The following is a 17,214-nucleotide window of genomic DNA, read 5'->3' on the forward strand; positions in this document are numbered from 1 at the left end:
TTGCCACCTGGACAGATAGAGCTACTGTGATTACGTCGTAACACTAGCTCTGGGTTTCCTGGTAGCCAAGGCAAAAAGGGGAATACAGCAGGTTGCCCAGGTTTCATTATTTGTTTTGTTTGTTTGTTTGTTTGTTTTTTAAAGGAGAGACTATAATTCTTCAAGAAAAAAAGATAACTTCCTGGCCCTTAATTCTCATGGAACAAACTTGGCGTGATGGTTGAGAGGCTGACAAACTTACTGGGACACAGAGCTTAAGCTCTCTGAGCCTCAGTTTCCCTTCCTTGCATGAGAGTCATAAGGAGGCTTTGAGACAATATGGTTTAGTATTAATACATTGCCTGGCTTACAGTGAGGCTCCTTAAGTGGGACCCTGCTATTGTGGAGCTCATCTTTATCTTTGAATTTGAAAGTAGGTCAGAACCTTTTTCAAAGGGGTGTACTATTTCGACCCTCACCAAGAGCTGAGCGCCAGTCACCTACTTCAGCAGGGTATCCCAGTCAGGAGATCCTCAGGAAGGAAACCAAGGCTAGGAAAGGTTGGGCAGTGAGCCAAGCGAGATAGCCAGATATTCTACCCGCCTGAGCTCAGCCTCCACTTCCCAGGGGGTAGACCGGAGTCTGGGATGAGCAGGGAGCCCCGCTGTAATCTCAGCCTGACACAATATTTACAGAACGCTGTGATCTGTCACGGTCACGCCTAGTCACGTCTGAGTCACATCAGCCTGTGGTGTTTACGATTCCCCAGACACACAGCAGTGAGCACGACTTCGCCTGTGTGCCTTTGTGTCCCCTCCTTGTTCAATTGCCTTCTTCAGAACAGGCTCTTGGGTCTGTGGCCGCAGGGGCTGATCAACTGAACCAGAAGGGCTGCAGGATTCCATCTTGTCCTTGGTCTCTGTTTCCCCATCTGTGAAATGGGTCTAGTCCTTGAGTCATTGACGATCAAGTGTCTTACAGAGGTTGTGATGGTTAAAGAATGACACTAATATAACTCAGTAAGAAATAGAGAACTGTTCCAGTGGAAAACCAGTAGTAAGGCCGAGTGCAGTGTCTCACGCTTGTAGTCCCAGCACTTTGGGAGGCCAAGGCAGGTGGATCACTTGAGGTCAGGAGTTCAAGACCAGCCTGGCCAACATGGCGAAACCCTGTCTCTACTAAAAATAAAAAATAAAAAAAAAATAGCCAGGCGTGGCGTTGGTGTGTGTCTGTAATCCCAGCTACTCAGGAGGCTGAGGCACAATAGTCGCTTGAACCTAGGAGCTGGAGGTTTCAGTGAGCTGAGATTTCCCTTCTGCCCTCCAGCCTAGGTAACAGAGTGAGACTCCATCTCAATAAAATAAAATAAAATGGGTAGTGAATATAAACAGACATTTCACAAGTAAGAAACGCAAGTGGCCATTAAATATCAGACACTTACCTTTAGCAATAACTCCAGATATGCAGATTAAAACAGAGAAATATATTTTGAAATTTAAAGTAAATTATAGTAGTTTGTGCTAGCAAGGATACAGAGAAGCTGCCAGGAGTAGAAGTTGATACAACCTTTCTGAAGACAAAATGGTAATATTATCAAAAGTCTTCAATCTGTGCAGAATCTTTGACCCAGTGTGTTAGTTTTTGTTGTTGTTGTTGTTGTTTTGAGACAGTCTTGCTCTGTCGCCAGGCTGGAGTGCAGTGGCATAATCTTGGCTGACTGCAACCTCCGCCTCCCAGGTTCAAGCAATTCTCCTGCCTCAGCCTCCTGAGTAGCTGGGACTACAGATGCACACTGCCACGCCCGGCTAATTTTTTGTATTTTTAGTAGATACAGGGTTTCACCATGTTGCCCAGGCTGGTCTTGAACTCCTAAGTTCAGGGAATCCGCCCGCCTCAGCCTCACAAAGTGCTGGGATTACAGGCGTGAGCCACCGCACTCAGCCCAGTATGTTAGTTTTCTATTTGTTGTTACAACTTATCACAGGCTGGTGAGGTGGCTCACACCTGTAATCTCAGCACTTTGGGAGGCCGAGGTGGGTGCATTACTTGAGACCAGGAGCTTGAGATCAGCCTGGGCAACGTGGTGAAATCCCATCCCTACAAAAAATTAGTCGGGTGTGGTGGCCTGCACCTTAGTCCCAGCTACTCCGGAGGCTGAGGTGGGAGGATGGCCTGAGCCCGGGAAGTCAAGGCTGCAGTGAGCTATGATCGCACTCCAGCCTGAGCAATGGAATGAGACTTTGTCTCAAAACAAAACAAAACAAAACAACAACTTATCACAAACCTATGATTTTAAAAACACAAATTGGGCCAGGCGTGGTGGCTCAAGCCTGTAGTCCCAGCACTTTGGGAGGCCGAGGTGGGTGGATCACTTGAGGTCAGGAGTTCAAGACCAGCCTGGTCAACATGGTGAAACCCCATCTCTACTAAAAATACAAAAATTAGCCAGGCATGGTGGCGCACACCTATAATCCCAGCTACTGAGGAGGCTGAGGCACAAGAATTGCTAGAACCCAGGAGGTGGAGGTTACAGTGAGCTGAGATGGTGCCACTGCACTCCAGCCTGGGCAACAGAGTGCTCGCTGTGTCTCAAAAATAAATAAATAAATAAACAAATAAAACACAAATTGATTATCTTAGCTTTCTTGGAGTCAGAAGTCCCGGGCTACAATCCAGGGGCTGGCGGGGCTGCATTTCCTTCTGGATTCTGTTTCCTGCTTTTTCCAGCTCCTGGAGGCTGCCTGCATTCCTTGGCTTGTGGCTGCCTTCATCTTCAAAGCCAGCAACAGCCAATAGAGTCTTTCTCACATCACATCACTCTGACACCAACTCTGCTGCCTCCCTTTTCCACTTGTGATTACTACATGGGGCCCAGCCAGATAATCCAGAACAATCCTCCAGTGTTAAAGTCAGCCGATACGCAGGCTTATAATCCAGAACAATCCTCCAGTGTTAAAGTCAGCTGATACACAGGCTTAATTCCATCTGTTACCTTAATTCCCCTTTAACACATTCACAGGTCCCAGGGATTATGATATAAACACCTTTGGAAGGTCATCATTTGCCCACCACAGCCTATTCTAGGTATTTATTCTTTTTTTTTTTTTTTTTTGTGATGGAGTCTCGCTCTGTCAGCTGGAGTGCAGTGGCGCGATCTCGATTTACTGCAAACTCCACCTCCTGGGTTCACGCCATTCTCCTGGCTCAGCCTCCCAAGTAGCTGGGACTACAGGCGCCCGCCACCATGCCCGGCTAATTTTTTTGTATTTTTAGTAGATACGGGGTTTCACCGTGTTAGCCAGGATAGTCTCGATCTGCTGACCTCGTGATCTGCCCGCCTCGGCCTCCCAAAGTGCTGGGATTACAGGCGTGAGCCACCGTGCCCAGCCATTCTAGGTGTTTATTCTTAAGAAAATAACTGTGCGGCCGGGTGCGGTGGCTCACGCTTATAATCCCAGCACTCTGGGAGGCTGAGGTGGGCAGATCACCTGAGGTCAGGAGTTCCAGACCAGCCTGACCAACATGGAGAAATGCCATCTCTACTAAAAAGTACAAAAATTAACTGGGTGTGGTGGTGTATGCCCGTAATCTCAGCTACTCGGGAGGCTGGGGCAGGAGAATCGCTTGAACCCGGGAGGCAGATGTTGCAGTGAGCCCTACCCTACCCTCCTCAGAAAGTGGTTCAGCCACACACACTGTGGGCAGCACTGGGTATGCCCTGGTGCCCAGACTGGGCTCCTGCCAGCCGCCTAGGATGAGGGAGACTGGCGCCTCTTTGCCGGCCTTTCTTGCTGGACACTCCTTGGAGCAGAGGTCCAAGGAAGGAGAACCCCGTCATCTCCAAACCCTCCCTACCCATGTGTGCACCTGCACAGATTGCTGTGGCTAAAGACACTTCAGGGACACTCGGCCTCATTTTTTAAATTATTTTTTAATTATTTTAATTATTTTTTAAATTTTTTTAATTATTATTTTTTATTTTATTTAATTTATATATTTTTTTGAGATGGAGTTTCACTCTTGTTGCCCAGGCTGGAGTGCAATGGCGTGATCTCAGCTCACTGCAACCTCTGCCTCCCAGGTTCCAGCGATTCTCCTGCCTTAACCTCCCCAGGAGCTGGGATTACAGGCGCCCGCCACCATGCCCAGCTAATTTTTTTTATTATTATTATTTTTAGTAGAGACAGGGTTTCACCATGTTAGCCAGGCTGGTCTCGAACTCCTGACCTCAGGTGATCCACACACCTCAGCCTCCCACAGTGCTGGGATTACAGGCATGAGCCACTGTGCCCGGCCTACTCGTTTTGAAGTCGATTCCTTTCCAGCGCGGGAGGGGGTGGGGGCGGACACAAACAACTCACGCTGTGAGGATTAATGTATTATAATGTATTGCTAGGCTTTCCTTAAAAATAGTGTTCCCGGCTGGGTGAGGTGGCTCACGTCTGTAATCCCAGCACTGCGGGAGGCCGAGGCAGGTGGATCACCTGAGGTCAGACGCTGGAAACCAGCCTGGCCAACATGGCGAAACCCCTCCTCTACTAAAAATACAAAAATTACCCGGGCATGGTGATGCACACCTGTAATCCCATCTACTCGGGAGGCTGAGGCAGGAGAAGTGCTTGAACTCAGGAGGCGGAGGTTGCAGTGAGCCGAGATCACGCCACTGCACTCCAGCCTGGGCGACAGAGCCAGACTCTTGTCTCAAAAAAAAAAAAAAGTAATAATAATAATAATAAATAAAAATAATAAATTAAAAAAAATGGTCCGCAGGCTTTCAGGGATGCGTGCGGGCCGGTTTTCCATGTGGGAGCCGGGAAAGGATGTCCTGAAGGCTTCCTCCGGTGGGCGACTTTGGCTGATGTGACTTTATGCCTTGTAGTGACGGCAGGGCGACAGAGGGACCAGCCGGTGAGCGGCTGTCCTGGAGAAAGAGCAGTGGCATCCGGGGGGCTTAGGGTCTCAGGTCTGCTCACTCCGCACATCTTTTCTGTGCTTTCATTGAAAAACAAAACAGAAACAAGAGCGGACACCTAAGTCTGCCTCTCTCTTTCTTGTCACCCGTCTCAGGCTGGCTGTCCTCTGTGTGTGCGCCAGGAATTCTGCAGCGAAGCGCCTGCCTCCCCGCTTGGTTTTCCTTGGGGAAGGGCCTGGGGCCTCCTGGGGGTGGGCACCGGGTGTGTGGGTGTGTGGGGGGGACCTGGCAGGGAGCAGTGGGGGAGAGGCGGGGTGAGGGGTCGCGTACACCCCAGGAGCCTGAGGATGCGCTGCCTGCTGGGAGAGACAGCCTTGGGGCGGGTGGTGTGCACAGAGCTCTGTCGGCCAGCGCGGGCGGGCGGGGCCGTTGTTGGGGGCGCTGAGGGGAGTGAGGCTGGAGCTGGGAGTGGGGGGCGCTTCCCCGCCGTCTCTGGGCCGCCCCCTCCACCTGCGGAGGCGATTGTAAAGGGAGGGGGGGAATCCCTCTGCCATCACCTCCCAGACACTTGGGGGATGGAAAACGACAAAACACGGAACCTCCCACTCCCTAAAAAGTGGGTGGGGAGGGTGAAGGGAGGACACCCCTTCCCCGCCCCCAGCGCCAGCAGCCGGGGTGGGAGCGGGCGAGGCGCGCGGGGAGGAGAGGGCGGAGGAGAGGACGGGGGGCGAGGTTTGCTTCAAGAAGGGGCGTGTGGCCGGCGCAGCGCGTGCACCAGCGGCTCCGGAGCGAGCGGCCGTGGCTGAGAAGGGGAGGGCGGAAAGTTTGTTTCCCCGACGTCAGCGCCGGGCGGGCCGCGAGGCTAGGAGGCGGCGGGAGCTGGGCAGAGCGCGGGGCGGCCGGGGCTCTCGCTCCGACCCGCGCCCGCGACCCTTCCTCGGACCCGAGCCCGAGACCCCCGCCGGCCCCCCCGGGGCCGCTCGCGGGCATGGACAGCGCGGCCGCCGCCTTCGCCCTGGACAAGCCGGCGCTGGGCCCGGGGCCGCCGCCGCCTCCACCCGCGATGGGGCCCGGAGACTGCGCCCAGGCGCGCAAGAACTTCTCGGTGAGCCACCTCCTGGACCTGGAAGAGGTGGCGGCGGCCGGGCGGCTGGCGGCGCGCCCCGGGGCCAGGGCCGAGGCGCGGGAGGGCGCAGCACGGGAGCCGTCCGGGGGCAGCAGCGGCAGCGAGGCGGCGCCGCAGGACGGTGAGTACGGCCGGCCAGGGACGGTGGCGGCGGGGCCGGGGCCGGGGCCGGGGCGCGGGGCGGGCGAAGATGCAGGGCGCGTGGTCGGCGGCAGAACCTCTGGGTGCGCGTGTAAGTGACGGTGGGCGGCGGTTGACCAGCACTCTGGGCTGGGGGAGGGGGACCCTCTTCGGGTCTTGGGGTGCGTCCCCACGGGGAAGTGCGCTGCCTTCGCTCCCCAGTATTCGGCTCCCGAACAGCCTGGGAAGTGGGTGTGGCTGCTGCCGCGTTACAACTGGGGAAACAGAGACCTGAGTCGGGCAAAGCCGCTGAGCCGCACGTTGGGGTTTTAAACCCGCCCCCTCCCGCACGAGCGAGCGCCGCCCCAGCTCCTCCTCGGTCTTAAGTTGGGCTCTTTGCGGGGCGAGGGTGCCTGCCCACCCCCACCCTCCAGTTTGCCCCGGGAGCAGCTGCCTCGGTGGAACGGCCCAGCCAAGCCTCTCTTCCCCTGCGGAGGTCAAAGGTCATCAGGAAGGGGCTTTAAAAACAAACAACCCACCCAAGTGGCCTTTTTCAAAAAGTGACACAGGATGGCAGGGTCCTGAGCCCTTGGTAAGAAGGGGAGGGACGGGGAGAAGATGGAGAAAAAGCAAAGGCCCCAGCCCTGGACGGTTCAGTGGGGGAGGGGAGGACCGGAGTCCTCGCGGCTCAGCACACGCTAAGGATGGGGGCCGGGTGATCTGAAAGCAGGCCGCTGTCCCCTAGCTCTGAGGATGGGCCGGCCTGCTGGGGGCTCTGGGCCCCTGAAGTGTGCCCGCCTGACTCCAGCAGCCCTCCCACCCGCCCCTGGAGACCCTTTTCCCGGCACCAGCCTCCAGGTCTCAGGGTGCCCAGGCTGGTGGCTGCGTTCCTTGGCTTTTCAGAGACAGGAGGTGCAGGGAAAACAGAGGTGGCTGCAGCCTAGTCTGAAACCATGTGCGTCCACGAGGACGCCTGCGACACGCCTGCCTTTCACGGGGCACCTTCTGAGTGCACCCAGCTGCTGCCAGCCTGTGGCTGAGATGAAGCCACTGGCTCCCTCATGGCAGCGGCCACCACTCACTGGCCACGGTGGACTGGCCACTGGCTGCACCCTCCGGGGTGAGTGTGAAGCCAGCAGACCTCCCAGGAGTTGGGGGTTAGCTCCCCAGTAGAAAAGGGGAGGGAGATGTCCACTCTGGCCCGGAGGAAAGCAGGTGCCCTCTGGTTTGTGCTGGGGGAATGCCGTGCCGGCCCAAGGTCATTTGAGGACCTCAGCGGCTCTGAGTCGGTCCTCCAACCCCAGGATAGAGGAGAGGTCCCGGTTTTACCCTGATGAAGGGAGACTCCAGGGGTTGGGAAGAGAAGGAGGAACAACTTGAAGGGGAAGGGAAAGAAGGAAAGGAGAAGGCAAGGAAAGGAGAGAGAGAGGGAGGAGAGACAGAGGAAGAGGAAGGAAAGGAGAGGAGAGAGGGGTGAGGAGAGAAGGAAGGGGGCCAGGGTGTCTCGTACTCCAGTCCTGGCCAGGGGACGGCATGCCCATTTCTGCCCTACCCCTGCTGTGGGGACAGCCAGGGAAGGCCGTGCTTCTCCCGGACACAGTGCTGGAGGTCTCCGGTGGCGGCTTTTCCCGGAGATCCCAGAACAGCTAGTGTCAGCTGGGTATGTGGGCGCCTAGACAAGGCCCTTGGCAGCCTCTGGGCAGCTGGGTGTGCATTGGGTCTCCCCAGCAGCTCCCTGGGGCTAGCCACCCTCCTGGAGAGCCCGTGAGGCCTCCAGGCCTTCTCCTAAGAAGGGGCATTGGCACACTGGGAGTACCCAGGCATGCTTGGGACACACTGGGTGTGGGATCATGTGGGGTAGCGTCTGGGCCAGGCTCCAGGAGGCGCTCGTGGGCTGGCCCCTGTCTTGGAAGCTGCCTAGCTCTGCCCTGAGGACGATGGAGCCCTGGCAGGGAGAGTCCCTGGGCTTCGCCCGGGGTGTGGCCTGGATCTGGGTCTACAGGCAGAAGGTGGAGAGAGGGGACTGCAGGGCAGGCGCCAGTTTCCAATTCATCCCTCTGGGTCAGGCGGCCCCACCACTGGCACTTGCTGTGGACTCCCAAGTCCTGAAGGCTCCAAAGGTGGGGGAAATGGGATCCCTCTTTCTCCATCCTCGACCCTTTGAAAGTGGGCAGCCAAACCTTGCTGGGCTTGCTGGGACTGCAGACGCCAGGCCAGTGGGCTGGGTCTTGGGCTGCGGCATCATCCTCCAGTCCTGGACATATAGCAGCCCAGTCCCCTCACCAGGGATCCAGACATGCTTGGAGCCACCTCCTGTGGCTCTTGGAGTTGTTTTCAGGTCCAAAGAAAGATGGTCTGGCCGGGGGCGGTGGCTCACACCTGTAACCCCCGTGCTTTGCGAGGCTGAGGTGGTTGGATCACTAGAGGTCAGGAGTTTGAGACAAGTCTGGCTAACATGGTGAAACCCCATCTCTACTAAAAATACAAAATTAACCGGGCGTGGTGGTGCATGCCTGTAATCTCAGCTACTGGAGAAGCTGAGACAGGAGAATCCCTTGAACCTGGGAGGCGGAGGTTGCAGTGAGCCAAGATTGCACCACTGCACACTCCAGCCTGGGCAACAGAATGAGACTTCATCTCAAAAAAAAAAAAAAAAAAGAAAGAAAAGAAAGAAATGGCACCAAAGAGAGAGTGCCCCCATTAGAAAAATAAGGGTTAGCCAGGTGCAGTGGCTCACGCCTGTAATCCCAGCACTTTGGGAAGCTGAGGCAGTTGGATCACAAGGTCAGGAGTTCAAGACCAGCCTGGCCAAGATAGTGAAACTCCGTCTCTACTAAAACTACAAAAATTAGAGGTGCGGTGGCAGGCACCTATAATCCCAGCTACTCGGGAGGCTGAGGCAGGAGAAAAAAAGAAAGAAAGAAAAGAAAAGAAAGAAGGAAGGAAGGAAGGAAAGAAAGGGAAGGAAGGAAGGAAGGAAAGAAAGAAAGAAAAGGGTTAATGGGGGACACCAATGAGTTAGGAATTAATATGTGTTCAATCTGCTGGGATAGCAGGCTCAAACTTTTTTTTTCTTTTAATTTAAAAATTTTTGTTTGCACAAAGCCACCAGTAGATAAAGCCCGCTACTGCCAATGACTTTCTAAGACCAGGCTCCCTCCAGAAATGGCCAGGAAGACTGTGGCTTCGCCAGTGACTCAGAACAAACCAGGGTCACGGGTTCCTTCCTCCCTAGTCAAATGCTGAGGGCTGCACCAGGCGCTGAGCTATGCCAAGCACGTTAGGAAAACAAACCCTGGTTTGCTGCCTTTGCAATGACTTACAACAAAAGAAACCACATTAATAACTGAGATTTTCTCTAAAGCATTCCCTCCTGTGGGCAGGGCGGAAACAGGGACGTGGACACACTGGGAAAATAAACAAAGCCCCTAGGGCCAGGCAGGGGTGAGGCCTCTGGCCAGGGAAGGCTGGGCGACCAGTGCTCAGGGCTGGTACCTGCTTTGGAAAACCCCAGGATTCACTGCAGGAGAAACCTTGGGATCCCACGTGGATTCACTTTCCAGAGATTTGGGAAGATGAAGTGCTTGCATCTAAGGCACGGGACAAGGCAGGGTGAGGTGGGAGCCCTTGGGGGGCTGTCGGTGCATCTGTTAATAGGGGTGAGTCTGGTTTGTGGTGGGGATCCCCAGGGCTCAGCGTGGGGCCTGAGTTAAGAGACTGAGTTAAGAGACTGGCAGACCTACCTTCAATTATTTTTTATTGCGGTAAAAGACGCCTAACATCAGATTGACCATTTTCACCATTTACAAGGATGCTGTCCGGTGGCATTAAATCCATTCACATTGTCGTGCAGCCGCCACCACCATCCATCTCCAGAACCTTCTCATCTTCCCAAACTGAAACTGCACCCCCTTGAACACGCATTCCCCCTCCCCCAGCCCCTGGCACCCAGCAGTCCGCTTCCTGTCTCTGTAGATTTGACTACCCTAGGGATCTCGTATATAAGTGGAATCCTACAGTATTTGCCCTTCTGTGACTGTCTTATTTCACTTAGTGTGACGTCTACAGGGCTCACCCATGTAGCATGCGTCAGAGTCTCCTTCCTTCTGAAGGCTGAATCACATTCCACTGTACGGATGGACCACATTGTATCCGTTCACCCATCTACAGACATGTGGGTTGTTCCCATCTACTGTGAACAGCACCGCTGTGGACATGGATGTACAACTATCTGTTCAAGTCCCTGCTTTTAATGATTTTGGATATCTAGTCAGCGTTGGAATGGCTGCATTCTATGGTAGTTCTACCTTTAATTTTTTTTATTTTTTATTTTTTGACGGAGTCTTGCTCCATCGACCAGGCTGGAGTACAGTGGTGCGATCTTGGCTCACTGCAACCTCCGCCTCCTGGGTTCAGGTGATTCTCCTGCCTCAGCCTCCCAAGTAGCTAGGATTACAGGTGTGTGCCACCATACCTGGCTAATTTTTGTATTTTTAGTAGAGACAGCGTCTCGCCTTGTTGGCCAGGCTGGTCTTGAACTCCTGACCTCAGGTGATCCGCCTGTCTCGGCCTCCCAAAGTGCTGGGATTACAGGTGTGAGCCACCGTGCCCAGCCCTACCTTTAAATGTGTTAAGGGACCATAATACTGTTTTGCACGGCTGACTTCGGTTTTTAACCGGCCTCCCTGTAACTGATGCTGAAACAGGGCATCATCACAAGACCAGAGCCAGGCTTTGGAGGAAGAGACAAAGGGGTCCCTTCAGAGCCCAGCCTTTGAAAGACAGCTTGCGTTCCTTCCCCTCCCCTCTCTCCTTGCTTCCCCTTTCTCTATTTCCTGGGAGCCCAGCCTTTGAAAGGCAGCTTGCGTTCCTTCCCCTCCCCTCTCCCCTTCCTTCTCCTTTCTCTATTTCCTGGGACAAGGGGAGTCATGCAGTCAGTGAGCATTTGTTCGGGGGCTGGGATATTCCAGTTGGGGTCCTTGCTTTTGCCATCCTCTCCGTGTGTGACCTTGGGGGTGTCATGTCCCCTCTCTGTGCCTTGTTCGCCACCTGAACAGTGGGAGATGGCATACAAGGGTTGGGAGGCCCTCCCGACTGAGATGATGATTTGACTCAGGCTTAGGAAACCGATGATGGGCGTGTCTCCCCAGGATGTGGGGTCTCTGAGCCTGGGTCTGAGCTGGACCTGGTGCCTGGACCCTCAGATGTCCATGTCTCAGCAGGAGCCGGGGAGCAGCGAGGGAGGAGGAGTGAGTGAGAGGCTGAGTGCCCAGGGGGCCTTCCGTTTGGGAACTGCTGGGCCTCCCAGCGTGGCTGGGGCGGGACAGTGGCCTGCATCTCGGCCTTCTTTTCGCCAGGAAAGGTTGGTTCATTATTCGTGGTTCCAGGACCTCTTGCTCCTCTGTCCAGTAGATCATCTGGGTGGAGCTTGGGGGCCTGGCACAGGGGGCTTAGACCGGCTCGCCCTTCTCTGTGAGCAGAAACTCAACAGGCTGGAGCCACCACTGTCCCCTCCCAGAAAACTCCAGAAAAGTAGCTTGGAGCAGTAGTGACAGCGCCGGCTTACACACCTCCCTTGAGGCCTGAAAAGAACCCTGCGAGTCAGTGTTGCCATCTGTGGGATAGGAACAAGGGCTGTGGTATCCCTCATAGGGTGTGGCGAGCCCTGAGTGGATGAGGGTTCTGGGTACCATGCCTAGTTCATAGTATCTGCTCAGCAAAGCGTCTCCACCACAGCTCCTGGAGATGCTCTCTGAGGGCCCATGAGTCAGGCGAGGCTGGTGATGCCATCCCTATATTTCAGAGGCCCAGACAGGCAAAGCAACCTGCCCAAAGCCTCACAGCTGGGAAAGGAGGGGAGGGATTTGGTTTTGGATCACAAGTCCAGGCCTCCCTCTCCTGCACAGTCCTTGGGCTGGAGGAGTCAGGGAAGGGGAGCTCGCCTGGCTGTTGGGGAGATTCTGGCTGAGGCTTGTTGGGGACTAAAGCGGGTGGGAGGGACAGGCCCTGAGGGGTGGCACAGAATGGGCTCTTCTTCTTCTACAGGAATGGGAACGGTGTGACCTTGACCTAACCCCTTAGTTTCCCTCTTCATAAAATGGGCTTCACACATGGCTGGCAGGAGGACAACTCCAATGAGGCCTGTGATGCTCCAGCCAACAGGCAGAGCACACGGCTGCTGTGCCCACGAGGTTTCCCGGTCACTCGCACAGAACGGGCTCTGTGCATATGTTAGGCGTTTCTGAGTGAGTGGGGCCAGGAAGGAAGGTTTGGGGTGGCTTGTCCCGGGCAAGGATGTGGGGTCAGGCTGGACGCGGCAGAACTTGGGGCACTTCCGTGGTTTCCTAGACCCTAAAGGACAGTGGCGCACCCAGGGTGGAAGGGGACCTTGGGGGTGATTTAAGGGGACCCAGTGCTTGCCTGAACATACCCTACAGCAGTGTGCCACCCTGGGCCAGAGGCTGCACCAGTGGAGCAGAAGGGGGTGGCCATGGTGGGGCTGAAGGAAGGCGTGAGGGGACGTGGTGAGAGTGTCCAGGAAGCCTCGTGGGCACAGCAGCTGTGTGCTCTGCATGTCAGCTGGGGCATCACAGGCCTCATTGGAGTTGTCCTCCTGCCAGCCGTGTGAAGCCCATTTTATGAAGAGGGAAACTGAGGTGTGAGGTGAAGGTCACACCGTTCCCATTCCTGTAAGATTCCAGCCTGGCCTTCCTGTTCCAAAGCCCCTGACCTCCACCACTGCCCGAAGCTGCCCCTGGCTCCCGGGAATGCTGGGGTGGCCTGACTGGGGATGTCCACCCCCAGGCAGGCGCGGGCTGCATTCAGGGGGCTGTGAGGTGGCCCGGGGTTGGGGGGGTTCTCCTCAATATCTCCAGCAACCTGGCCTGGGTCACGTCCCAAGTGTGAGGGAGATGGGTCGGGCCTGGAGAGTGGGGACTGCCCAGGGCTGGGGTGTTTGATGTGGGAGTGTGGAGGGGATGCCCTTCCCCTCCTGCCCAGAAACAACTGGAACGGCCTCCCTCACCTGTCTCCAGCTGCCCGGATGCACGAGAGCTGTGGAGGGTCCCTGTCTCTGTGTAACAGCGATAGGACAGGTTCCCTTTCCCCCTCCATCCCCAGCTCCCACACTTGTTCATTCATTCATTCATTCATTCATTCACTCATTCTACAGTCATTTTCCGAACACCTATAATGTGTCAATCCTTGAGTTCCACTGCCGGTCTGTGGTTCCCAAACTTCCAGTTTTCAAGTCCAGTAAAATTTCCAGTAACTGAGAGGAACTGGCATACAGTGGACAGTGTTAAAGATTTGCCAAGAAAAGCCATTTACTCACAGCCCTTATGTCCCCACCCTTTCATCCAAGAAAGAACCTTTTAGTATCTTCATCTCTGAGTAAAGAAAGGTTCTTGGCTGGGCAAGGTGGCTCAAGCCTGTAATCCTAGCACTTTGGGAGGCTGAGGCCGGAGGATTGCTTAAGACCAAAAGTTCAAGACCAGCTTGAGCAATGTAGCAAGACCTTGCCTCTACAAAAAATAAAAATTAAAAACAATCAGCCGGACATGGTAGCATGCACCTGTAGCCCCAGCTACTCGGAATGCTGAGACAGTAGGATCCCTTGAGCCCAGGAGTTCGAGGCTGCAGTGAGCTGTGATCACACCACTGCACTCCAGCCTGGGCAACAGAACAAGACCCTGTCTCAAAAAATAAAAAAACGAAACAAACAAACAAACAAAGGTTCCCAAAATTGACTTCATTTAGCTTCATAAAAAGCTCACTCATTGCCCCTATTTTTCTCATTTTGTCAGTGAAAACTTTGTCCTAGGCTGGCATTTGGGAACCACATGGTCTGGCTTTCCCAGACTCCCAGACACAAAGACACACACAGACCCACACCTTCCATGCCACACACACACACACACACACACCAGGCACAAACATACCCCTCATCATGAGGGTTCCAGCCCGGCGCCCTGATGGAGCCCTGGCTGTTAGTAGTCAGGGCGGCTGCAGCGGCTGGAGAGTAGATGGGCAGACACATCTGCACCTGTGTGGGCCAAGGGTTAAGTGCCTTTTGCGAGGTGGTGAGTAGGAGAGAGTCGTGGGAGCTTCCTGTTTAGACAGAGGGAGGTTGGGAAAGTTATCTCACGGGCTCCCATACTGAGCAGATGAAGAAATGGGGTGCCCGGCGGTCAGCATCCAGCAGGTAGGGAGGTGACACGGGGCAGGGGGGCAGGTGGCAGAGCATCCCCAGCCTGGGAGAGGCAGAGCTGGCCATGGCTGCCCCTCCCAAGGAGCATGGACTTGCTGGGACACCCCACTCTGGCCAGAACCCAGGAGCCACGGAATCGCACCAAGTCCTGGAAGCAGAGGTTGTTATGAGACCCAGAAAGCGCGGGGTCGCCGGTTGCTCTCGCTGCCCTGAGCCCGGGTCCAGCCGCCCTGCTCTGTGTCCCTTCCACATCACGGAAGCTGTTTGTGCCCAGCCAGGCTCTGGGGGGCCCCCAAGATGACAGAATGGGTCCACATGGGGCCCTTGATGGCTAATGATATCTTTTCTTGTGTCCTAAAAATGAAGCAGGCTCTGGAAGATATTATTTTGGTTTATCTCTGTGATTGATTCTGCTTTTCTGTGCGTGGGATGGGCAGCCTGGACCTTCCAGTTTGGGGGCGGTAGGAGGGGCTAGGAGTGAGTGGGGGCAACGGGTCATGGAGCAGCCAAGGAGCTGAGGCCTGTAGGATTGGGGACCGGGCAACAGGCTGTGGGCTGCAAAACTCATAGTCTTTGGAGAAGGCTTGGGAGTGAGATAATGACAGAGAAGGAGGCCCAGGCTGTGAGGACTGGAAACTTCCACAGAGGGACCCCCACCCCCCACCGCCAGAGCTGAGTGAACACCTCAGTTGCTTGAGATTTGACAAGGTGAGGGCAGGTGACCTCCTGTAACACTGCTGCCCAAGACGCAGTGAGAGGGGCCCCAGACTAGGAGTCAGGACATGGGGTTCCTGCCTCGCCTTGCCCAGCTCTACAGCTTGAGACACACCCTGTGGCTGGTCTGAGCCTCCGTGTCCCCATCTGCAAGACAAGAAGGTTGGACATTTGTTTATGGACATATTTAGTGTGGTCTCAGGAGTCACTGCATTAGAATCACCCAGGGAGCTGGTGCGTGTTCCCAGGTCCCACCCTGACCCACCGGATCAGACTCGGAGCCTGGGCCTGTGCATCTGCATTCAATAGCCCCCTGCCTAGCGATTATTGTACCCTGCTGCGGGCTTCTTCCCAGAGCTGACTCTGCCTCCATCACCCTCCTCAGTTTACCCGAGTGGAAAGCGGTCCTCTCGGGATGGAGAGGCCGGGCAGAGCTGCTGCAGGATGCACAAGGCTGGCTCTGGACCTGGAAGAGCCCGGAAGTGTCCAGTATACAGGAGAGGGAGGGGGCTGCGCTGAGGCTAAGCCCCAGCATCCCCAGGGACTGGATTTTGTGCCGAAGCTGCACTGCCGGGTGTAGGAGGAAGTATTTGCTCTCGACCATCCACCAGCATCCATTGAGCACCTACTGAGTACCAGCCCAAGGCAGCCGAGGGGGTTGGAATGCAGGGGTGATGTGACAGGGACGATTCCTATCTCTCCCTCACCAGCATCCTGACCCCCTCTAGCTTCGGTGGCCAGGGTTGGGGTGTAGGGGGGCAGTCAAAAGCACCCCTGCTGAGCTGGAGCCACTGGACAAGCCCCCTCCTGGCATCCTGCCGGTACCTCCTGCCCTCCTGCTACCCTCCCTCCACCATGGGGTCCCCTCAAAGGGCTCCCTTGGGGATGGGGATCCACTGCCCCCAGGGGGCGGCTGCCTTGCCCCAGACTTTGTCCTCCTGCCCCCACCCCCGCCTCCCTGTCTGTCCTCCCCCACTGCTGGTCTCCCCGTCGCTGGCCTCCCTTCTTGCCGTGGGCGCAGACGTTTACACGCCAGAGATGGCGTTATTAAAAATGACATTTAACCAGAGCTGGAATTACCACGCGGATGGCTGCAAACCTCGGAATCAAAGCGGGAGCCGCCGGGCGGGCGCGCCTGGCAGGGGCCTCGCGGCCTCTCTCGCCGCCAGAGCTCTGCGCGGGCCTCCCATATAAAACCTCGCAGAACGCCGAGGTCTTGAAAGCCAGTGCACCTCCTTTCATTAGACTAACAAATAACACGTAACAGAAAACAGCTGTTAACAGCAGCCCCTAATGCTCTCAAGATGGTGCCTCAGGCAGCCGGTCCAGTCAGTGGGCAGCCGACGGGCAACTCAGCCTCAGGTGGAGGCTGCCCCCACCCCAGGTGGTGTAGAATGTCTGGCACCCTCCCGTTTCTCCAGGCCTCCGTCTGCACCCTCTGGGACCTGGGAGTCTCCTTCTCCTTCTGTCCTTCCTCCTGCTCAGTCATTCACCTGCCTCCTTGCTGAGAGCCTATGTCTGAGGGTCTGTTGGCAAGGGGTTGGGCCCTGGGACGGTGGGAATCAGGGGTGGCATGGCCAAGAACATGGGAAGCAACGGCCAGATCTTGAGCTCCAGCCCCGCCTCTGGCCCGCTGAGGGACAGTGGCTAGTTTCTCTCCAAGCTCCTTATTTGTCATCTGGGGAGGACAAGAGTCACACCTTCTTGCAGGGAGGTTTTAAGGATTTGGGAGATGATGGAAGTGGAGTTCTCAGCAGGCAGCCAGACAGTGTTCGGAATAAAGAGTATCTGTGATCGTGGTTACAGCTGAGGAACCCGGTGCTGAGAGATGCTAAGTGACTTGCCCAAGGTTACACGGGGTGGAGAGGCCACAGCCCATGTGCTTTCAGGACACTGTGAAGCAGGGACTGAGGCATTCAGAAGTGGGTCTGAACCAGCCCCTGCCCTCAGACGGCATCCAGTCCACAGCTGATGCAGAGGGTGAGCTCCCTAGCCCTCACTGAGGCCAGGCAACCCCTTGAGGCCCCCACCACTAACCCTGCGGGCTTGGAAGCCAGAGGGGCCTCCAGATGCAGACATCATTCCAAGTGTGGGTGCTGGGAGACCCGGAGCCTCCCCAGAAGCCGAAGCGTGATCCCCGCAGCTCAGAGGGGC

The 17,214-nt window shown here is 55.7% G+C and overlaps 1 protein-coding gene across 2 annotated transcripts in view; it reads left to right on the forward strand.

Annotated features, from left to right (window-relative positions):
• The first annotated feature begins 5,607 nt into the window (after positions 1–5,607).
• PRRX2 (paired related homeobox 2) overlaps positions 5,608–17,214 on the forward strand; it is a 57,764-nt gene continuing 46,157 nt past the window's right edge. The window contains exon 1 of one of the 2 annotated variants that reach the window (XM_054501194.2): positions 5,608–6,138. In XM_054501194.2, coding sequence (XP_054357169.1) covers positions 5,880–6,138 — 259 coding nt within the window. In that variant the 5' untranslated portion in view covers positions 5,608–5,879. The remainder of the gene's footprint in view (positions 6,139–17,214) is intronic. The other variant, XM_054501195.2, reaches the window with a different exon arrangement.

Source organism: Pongo pygmaeus, chromosome 13, assembly GCF_028885625.2.
Source record: "Pongo pygmaeus isolate AG05252 chromosome 13, NHGRI_mPonPyg2-v2.0_pri, whole genome shotgun sequence".
NCBI classification, from domain to species: domain Eukaryota; kingdom Metazoa; phylum Chordata; class Mammalia; order Primates; family Hominidae; genus Pongo; species Pongo pygmaeus.